The sequence below is a fragment of the Helobdella robusta genome (assembly GCF_000326865.2).
Source record: "Helobdella robusta unplaced genomic scaffold HELROscaffold_4, whole genome shotgun sequence".
Lineage (NCBI taxonomy): Eukaryota > Metazoa > Annelida > Clitellata > Rhynchobdellida > Glossiphoniidae > Helobdella > Helobdella robusta.
This window is the reverse complement of record NW_008704902.1, coordinates 3,788,633-3,798,178: the sequence shown is the minus strand read 5'-3', so window position 1 is coordinate 3,798,178 and position 9,546 is coordinate 3,788,633. Positions and strand designations below refer to the sequence as shown.

The window sequence follows — 9,546 nt, the reverse complement described above, 5'->3', positions numbered from 1 at the left end:
TAGATGCCGGCATGCTAGTTTGGTTCATCAACGCTACCACTTTTTCATATTTTCATTTTGATAATTTATATCAAACAAAAGGCCTTCAGTGTTTTTAATGGCCAAATATGCGTCTTTCACAAATATATTAATTTCTCTTTCTGTAAATTAACGTATAATAATTAACGTATGTAAATTCTGTATAATAATTGTCAAAGTATTTTTGAAATCAACTCCATAATTTGTTAATTTTTCAACAACAAACAGCTCTTATAAAAAAACTTCCAAATTTTTTAAATATTAAAATTTCACAATAGGCTTTCACAAAAATAACGATAAAATAATTTTACATAATTTTAATAATGATTACAAATACAATAATTTAAAAAAAAACAATAAAATCAATTGATTCGATAAAAATTTTGAAAGCATTGCCTAGAGACTGCAAAAAAACCAAAAATAAATTTATCATAACGTAAGAACGATTAAAACAATATTTAAAAACACCATATGGAGCAAACAATATGAAAAAAAATACAAGACAAAATTCACTGTTTTAAAAAAATTAAAAAGCAACAAATAATATCAAACAGATACTGTGAATGTAAAGAAAAATTTGATATAAATGTCGCAATAACATCTAGTCCGAACAATTTGAATTGTAAAATGTCAGTTCAATTATAATAGAAATTATACAAACAAATATTAAGTAAAACAAAATGCTTTGGTGATCAATACATTTTATAAAAAATTTTGTAAAAGAGTACAATTGTTACAATGACAGCATTTTAATAAAATAAATAATATCTTGAGAAATAACGGGAATAAGAACAAAAGAATGTTTATTAAAAAAGTTCAGTTAATATTAATAGCTACCAAGGTTACACGTTTTTAATATCTGAAACATGACAACGAATGATATTATAAATATAAAACTTATGTAAAAAAATTAATTTGAAAGCATCATCCCTCATTAAAATGTATGCGCGTTTCGACAAATGCCGCAGCCTAGAGCAAATTCAGTGCCCGTTGCAGGATGGATGATATTTAATGGACATTGGTTGCCTTCCAACTGCCTGGCTTTCGAACCAGCCGGACAGTGAGGCAACTCGTTAACAGAAATTGACGTAATACGCTGGAAATCATCGTGACATACGTTACAGAAATGAGTTGTCCCAAAACAAAAAAATACAGCAACCGAACAGCAGTAACGACACTTGTATTCCAAAAAATCTGCTCCATGTTTCGGACATATTTGGGCTCTCGAAACATCAGAACAGGCACCACATACCAATTCGGAAGCGTCATAGTCTTCAAAACCATTAGCACCACCGACGACTTGTTCTTCACATCTAGCCTCACCTCCGTAGTATGCTTTGTCACATTTCGAGCATACGTAGTATGCATATCGATTCAACGCGTATCCGGCCGGGTCGTTGAAATAAGCCGATCCTTGAGCGACTATAGAGTTGCTACAATGCAGTCCTTCATATTCCAGTCGCATCAATGCTTTCCGTCTCACGTCTTCGTAACGGTTTTTGATGGGCGTCAATAACTCGTTCAACGCTGGATGATTCATTTCCGTTTTACAAATAGGACACAGAAAAAAATTGAATGTTATTCTTGGTCCAGGCCATTTAGAGACTAACACTTTTTCACAGCAGGGCAAGTGAAAAACATGACCGCAAGAAAGTTGAATGGCTGGAGCTCTAGAAAGAGCATCTGAGAAACAAATCATGCACATATCATCCGCATCCTGTTTTAAAGATATTGAAGTGTCAGAACTTTTACACCCATACAAACAGGGCAAACATTTTTCTTCATTTTTAATGCCTCCACACATGTGACCACAACTTAAAACTTTAATACATGCTTTGGAATATAAATTCATGCAATCTGGTTGATTACAAGACATGCCAGCTATTTTATCTTCTATCCCGTTCTCGCAAGGTGAACCACAAAATCGGCAGAATTCATTTTTTTTCGTGAAAACAAGATTTAAGCTATCTGAAGATATGTTGTGATTATCGATACCTCGAAATTCTATGATGGCTTTTAAATTTTTTGTGTCCACCAAAGCTAGTAGCCAAAACAATTTTATTCGACCACAAATTTCGTGACAATCAACTTTGATCGATTCCCGCTCTTCTTTGAAGATCTGTCGTTGATGATCTTTAGTTTTCTTACTTAAATGTAACACACGATTGCATTCAGAGCACAAGTTTCCGCAGATAGAGCAATTCATTATGGCATATGTTTCACCGTCGTCGTGATTTTCACAGGAAATATTTTTTGTTTTTTCGGAACCAACTTTAGCGTCTGTTGAGGTAGATAACTTTTCAGCATCGTCTTTATTTAATATGCACAGAGAAGCGAGTGTCATCCAAAAACAAATTGTCTGGACACAAGCATTTGGATATCGTCTTTCATCATGCAGTCTCGACAATTTCAAAATATTGTCACGGATAGCGGATTTTGTAACTGATGACCAAAATTTTGTTATTTTCCCTTCAGACAAATCTGTTAAGAAACTAATAATCAATTCAGCTAATTGAACAGATGAAGAACCTTTAAGCCACCAACATTTCAAATTCAGTTTATGTAGTCGATTGTCTGCTAGTGTACATGTATCCGCCGATGACGCACCAGCAGTTTTCGATTGTTTTATTTGAATGGTTATACTTTTAGCTATACATGATAAAAATATATCCAGTATTCCTACTGCATCTTCTTCGACATCGTTTTCAAAATTAAGTCCTAGGATTTCAGAAAATTTTATTGGATCGACGTACACTAACAAACGCCTTAACAACAGTACCACCTGCCTTTGAACCCTGGCTGTAGATGTGTGTAAAAGAGTTAAAAGGTCTTTTAATAAACTGTTCTGTTGGGCTACAAATAAGCATCCAACTTTAGATCCAGTTAGAGCCATTAGCAATGAAAGCAATTCAAAACAATATTTATCTGAATGTTCTTTAGCATTTACGCATTTATCTTGCAAATTATTCCACTTGTTATAAACGTCGACCGTTTCTTTTTGAATTGCCTGAAGCATGTACGTGCAAACCTGTTTTTGCATATTTGTCAATTTGCGCTGACTAAACAATATACCGACCATGTGCTCTTTGAGATTTGCTGTGTTATTTGAACTATGCTCTTCTGATGTTACTAACTCTTCAGAAGTAACCAACGATCCAAAAACTTGTGATGTAAGAAATTTAAAAACATTCAAGGTTTCTTTTTCGCAAAGTGCGTATTGCAAAACTTCATTGAAAATACCAGACGGTAACTCAATGAAATGCTTATAAAAGGGGCATTCCAACAACTTAATCTGTCTCACCCTCAAGCTATTATCTGGACCTTTCAATTCTAATTTAATAAAATTTGTTGACTCTTTTGTGAACCAAACGCTAATCCAGCCAGCAAATCGAAGTTCGATTTCAACGTGTTTATCAACATAAAGATCTTCTTGGTTTGTGCCCGAACTAACGACAACACTGGTTACTTTATTGTTTAAGTCTCTAACATTATCGATGTGTATGCAAAGGAGCATGGGGTTCTGATCTTTTGAAAGTGATAGTGTAATCAGTTTGGATTTGTTTCGATCTTCATCACCACTTTCCCAAAATGTTTCTGTACATTGATCAGTTAAACTTACAACCATCTGTGGATGACTTGAAGTGATTATTTCAGCAAAGGATGTTATATCCTTTAACTGGGTAATGTAATTAAACGGCGCACAAGATGTATTTAATAAACTTTTATGCACCACTTCCGAATTAGAAAGAATTTTACTTATGCTATTAAAAACGTTGCATTGATGCAAAAAGTCATGATCTATGGGTTCGAATTTAAAAAACCAACTTCTTATAGCCATCAACTGAACAGGACTGCCATGGGGTATTAACATCATCACATCTGACAAACTTTGAAGAAAAGAATAAAAGCTATCTAAAATCAAATTCGAATGAGTTTTAACAAAAACGACATCAGTTAAAGGATGCTGACAAATAATTTCATTGCAATCACTATCTGTTTCTTTGTTGAGATATTTCATTCTGGACAAACAATCCTTATCTTCATCGGAGTACAAAGCCAAAGTAGAAACAAAATGCCAGAGAAGATCATGTATTGAGGATAATTCGCTAACCTGTCTAAAAAACCAATTGAAAGCTTGTAAGGCATGCACACGACATGCTACTTTACACGTGGCCAACTTCATGCCTTTTTTCAAACATTCCAAGTCGTGAATTTGAGTGCAAAATTGCATTAATGGTTGACACATCAAATATTCGCTTACTGATATTTTGTTTGATTGCATTTCTTTCTCAGTTGCCTGAATAAGACAAGTCATTTGATATGACGGATGATTCAAAAGTGACAAACCTCTTGAAGTTTTCTTCAGCAAAATATTTTTTGAACTAGAACTTTCAACACTTTTGATTCCCATTCCAATAGCTGGTCCCATTTCTGAAATGCTTCTGTGAAAGCGTTGAAAAGTTTGATTATCTGGAGTTAAGTTTGCGTGTTTGCTGAGGTTATATGACGTGGCAGACATGTTCCCAGCTTCAAATTTGTACTCTCCATAAACTGATTTTGGCCTGGAACGACATGAAGATTGATGGTTGGTTGCCGATATTTGAGTAGTGATAGAACTGTTCATCGGTTTTCTCCCAATTCTATATGAAAATTCTCCAGTAACTATATCTTGGTTACTCAAATCTGTTTCTGTCGTTGCCATGTCATGCAAATTTATGTAACTGAAAGGAGTAGGTGGAAATTGATAAGGTGAAGTCATATTTTCTACCTCTGCTTCAGATTTATTAAATGAAGACGAAGAGTTGTAATTGAAAAAATCCATAATGAATGTGGCATTATTCTTAATAACATTGTGATAATCACTAATATAAGCAAATTCCTTTTTGCATTCAAAAACGGGCTTACTATGTTTGCTATTGTTCAAATGTGAGCTTGCTTGCCAGTTGGTTTGGTACCTTGATCTACAAGACTCGCAAATTAAATACCAAGTACTTGTTCCCAATCCTCCATCTCCACAGTTTCCAGCCCAGCCCTCACAAAACAGACCTCCACTGTTGTAACCTTGACCTCCAGCAGATTTGCCACAACCAGGATGATTCTGACGCATGTGGTACGTGATGGGATTACTGCAAACCACTCCACACAGATCACAAGCTATTTCCTTTTCACTTTTGTCTAATGACTTAGATTCATTGAGAAGATTGTGCTTTGACGATTTGGAAGCAGGTGATGGTAATTTGTAATTTAAGTCAATTTCGTTACTTGATTTGGCCGATAAATATGAAGAATTTTCTATCATCTTTAGGGTAGCTTTAGAAATATCCTGCCAAATCTTTACTAAATGCTTCAAAGTGGGCAATTTCGGAGATAACATTTTCACAAAAGTTTTTGCAGCATTTAAATCAATGCCATCGTTATTATTATTATTATTACTATTACTACATATTATGTTATTATTACTGTTGTCGTTGTTATTGTTGTTAGTGACATTTATATAAATAGCATTAATGTTGTTGTTGTTAATATTGGACTCATTAGATGAAGATTTTTCGGTGAGAACAGAGTCAACATCATTAGACAACTCTTCCACGCCTTCTGCTCCTCCTCCATAAACCTGATCATCTTCATACAAGATATTTTTCGTCTCGCCAGTTCTAAGGAAAAAATTTCATTTATAAAACAAATTATAGATAGAACAAAAATAACTTAAATAAACAGCAACATTGTCGTGAATATTACCAATTAATAAAATAAAATAAGAAAATACTGACTTCAAGTTATTAGATTCTATCCCGTCTAAGCAGTGTTCCTTAGTGAAAGAAGGATGAAATTTAAGGAAGGAAGCGCACGCCATGGCATCTTGCACGATGTCTTCTTTCCACAAAAATACAGCAAACATAGACCTAATGCACTCTGCAACTGATGGCGATATGGCATGACACATGGTGGGTAACGATGACGATGCTGATGTCAATTTGCCATCTGATGTTTGCTGTTGGTGATTTGGAGACGGTGATGTTAAGGAGCAAGTTATTTTCTCTTTTTTCAATCTACTCATTCTTAATCTATCTCTCTTTGAAGATCTCACATAAAACCTGAAATTTAAAATATTTAAAATTCCGTTGAACCATGTATGAGGAAACAATTTTCCTAACAAGACGCGAATATGTAACAATGATAATTTAAATATTTATATCTTTCTTTCAGGAACATATAAATTACAAATAGAAACAGCGGAAAACAAAACACAACATAACACAATACTTGTTTGCTTGGTTTCTTTTGTGGTCCCCTCCATTGCACCTGTGGGATCCAACTGGTAGCGATGAGGACCGTGAATATGTTGCAGATGTTGTGCTCGTTCTAGGTGGACTGAAACTTATGCTTCGATAGTTGCTTTAACACGTTCAAAAAGACAAATAAATAAACAATAATAATAACTAATTAAAACTTTGAAAGTAAAAACAAATTAATTATAATGACCAAAAAAATGACCAAAAATGAAAATATACAAGTAAAATAATTTATATTTTCCGCTACTACAAAAGTAGTTATTTTTTACAGACATAAACCTCGTTTAAGTATGACAATAAAAATGTAATAAAAAATAAAAACCTGTCGGTGGCGAGTTTGATGAGTCGTTGGTTCAAAAGGGCGTCATTGTAGTGAAAAGATGGCGGTTCACTTGTTGCGTAGTCCATGAAAGGTAGAACATTCAAGTTGTTTTGATCTTCAATCAACGTATCATCTGAATTTGATTCATTCGACCATTTGTTTTATAGTAATCAAATAGGTCATGTTCCAATTTTCGAATGAAAGTACTCACTGAATGGTTTTTTGACTGGTATGGACTTCTTCGGAGTAGGTGGCGGCGCGTTGCCGTTTCCGTTAAACAAATTGTCACCTGATTTGTTATGTGACGTTTTAAAATGGATTAAAATTTGAAACTTAAAAAATTTTAATCAAAATTGTATTTTTAAATAAATCACTATCTGCTGCTCAAAGTTCAGTTCAAAGAGTTGCATGAACGATCACCTTTCTGCTCACACATTATATCGTTTGTATATTTTGTTTTGGTAAAAATTAACAAAAATTCACAAAACTAAGAGTCTATTATTCACATTCCTTCAGGCTAAGCCAGTTTGCATTAAAATATTTAACAAAATATTGAACGCACCTGTCTTGTGAATAAGTTTTTTGACAGCAACAACATCCATAACTTTGTTGTTGTTGTCTCGGTTGCTCAGAACGATTTCATCTTCTTTAAATTTCTTATCATCTTCAATAAAACAGACATGGCATTATTAACAATACATTAATTATTTCTACTATAATTATAACTAAATGAATATATTTAAGCAGGGTGTCGTAGTAGGATGAAAATGTTTCCGACTCTGTGATTTAATAGTTTCGGACTCTGGCTCTGACACCAGATGAAAACTTTTGATACCTGACTTAGGGCTCCGACTTCCAGAAGAGTATTTTAAACTTTTGTTTTAGTTTTATTCAAATACTTAATAAAAATACTTAATACTAAAATACTTTATGAAGATATTTGTAACAACATTCCAAATAAGTTAATATAACTGTTTTCCTTAGTAAAATTATTCTTTGTTAATGTCTTAAAATGTACAAAAAAATTAAATTTAGCTTTGTATTTACTACGAACTGCTTATTTATTGTTCGTGGCTAAACAAAAAAACGTTTTTGGCTGATTCACAAGGATGCAAATTTCATAATTGACAAAATCTATAACATTAAAATCTTATGAATAAAAAAATTTTTTAGTGAAGCTCTAAGACAGTTAACAACACTACACAACGTACTAAAAAAATGGGTACCATATTAAACAAATAAAAATGATTGCACATCAGGTTTGCTAGCATCTATGAAAATTAAAGATGAAAGCGTATTGCTGAACATGTGTATTTTTGGAAAATCACGAGCTTGAAAAATCATTTTTAGATGATAAGTTTGTTTTTTCAAACTCTTAACACTTTCCAAAATTGAATGAAAAATATACAACTCAGACTCCGGTCCATCAAAAAAATCCGACTCCGTCAAAAGCCCCCGATTCTGACCGCTGATCTAGACAACTCTAACGAGGGGAGCCAAGAAATTAACCAAACTAGGTTGGTGATTTATTTTTTGTTCACCACGACAATTTTAGGTCAATGTTTGACTAAAAACTGAGTTTTACTAACTTCTGACTTTGATAAAAATATTGTCAAAAATGCGGGCCATGGCCTAACCCAGCCCCCATAGATCTGCCAAAACTACCAACTTGAATAACTATATCAGCGCCAAATTAAAAAAAATCAAACTATACTACGTGTTTAGTAATTAATAGATAATGATAAATATTCGGTGGATTCAAAATATACCTTGGGATTTCCATTACCAAATTATACATTGTCATGCCCGGGAGATAGAGTGCTATATGATTCTATTAAAAAACTACTAGTTTAATTCACTATATCACCGCCCCATTTCCAAAAATAATCAAACTAGAGTTTGTAGTTCATAAAAACTATTCGTATCTGAAAACTAAAAATGATAACTAACTATTCCTGTTTAAAAACTAGGCTTTACTGACCTAATAACACTGCTCACAACGGGAGAGCCATGGCCTCCGGCTCACCCTTCTAGATCTGCCACTGCCTACAACCTATACTTCATATCAACTTTTCAATATAAATTTGGGCCAATAAATGAAACTAACAGAATATGTTGCGAACAGCCATCATTGCGTTATCATTTAATCGGCATTTGAAGAAATCGAATCCTCTGTTACTGTTGTTCATAGGAATAAGTGGTGATGAAGAGGATAACGACGGCGATGATGTTTTCACAAGATATACGTCACCATGCGATGATTCTGCAAGACACCAGGCTGGCTTGCTGATGTCACTATCATTATCATCTTCATCATCTTCATCATCATTGATGCAGTACTTAATTTTACTTGCATGGTCCAACTGAACCCACAAGCCTTCCCTAGTTTTTTCCTTCATGAACGAAAATTCAAAAATAAGTATGAAAAATATTATTAAATCAACGTTTAATTGATAATCCATTAGGCATTCAAAAATGCGTCAACTGCATTTTCACAGTAAAAATTACAAAACACAAACAAATATTAGACAACCTAAAGTAAACCAATTATAAACTAATAAAATGATAAACTTTCAAACCTAACTTACCTCTGAAACAATCGCAACCTGATCTCCAAGTTGTAAGACTCCGATCGTTTGTGACTGAAGCAAGGGTACAGACTTGATGCTGTGGTTCCTTGTTAAAGTACCGCAACATTTGATGGCTGTGTATGTGCTAGAAACTGGAGGGTGTGTCATTACAAGGTTTACTTGGTTGTGCAGTACAATTATCATTTGCTGAGTGAGATACAAACTAATAAATCAAGAGCATTATTTCAAAAAAAAATTCATCAAAAAAACAAAAAAAACTTTAAACTTTTTTCCTGTCCATTATGCACATCATCCGGGTTTCTTCTTATATTATTGTTGAAAA

General features: G+C 33.5%; 1 protein-coding gene across 1 annotated transcript; it reads right to left on the bottom strand.

Moving 5' to 3' along the window:
* Positions 1-321: 321 nt before the first annotated feature.
* Positions 322-8,262, bottom strand: HELRODRAFT_188971 (hypothetical protein; the record flags this gene model as incomplete). Its single annotated transcript, XM_009024656.1, has 8 exons — positions 322-5,672; positions 5,790-6,010; positions 6,114-6,168; positions 6,283-6,414; positions 6,634-6,766; positions 6,845-6,922; positions 7,196-7,297; positions 8,223-8,262. The coding sequence occupies 8 exons, from the start codon at positions 8,260-8,262 to the stop codon at positions 953-955; spliced, it is 5,481 nt and encodes a 1,826-aa protein (XP_009022904.1). The 3' UTR covers positions 322-952.
* Positions 8,263-9,546: the final 1,284 nt, after the last annotated feature.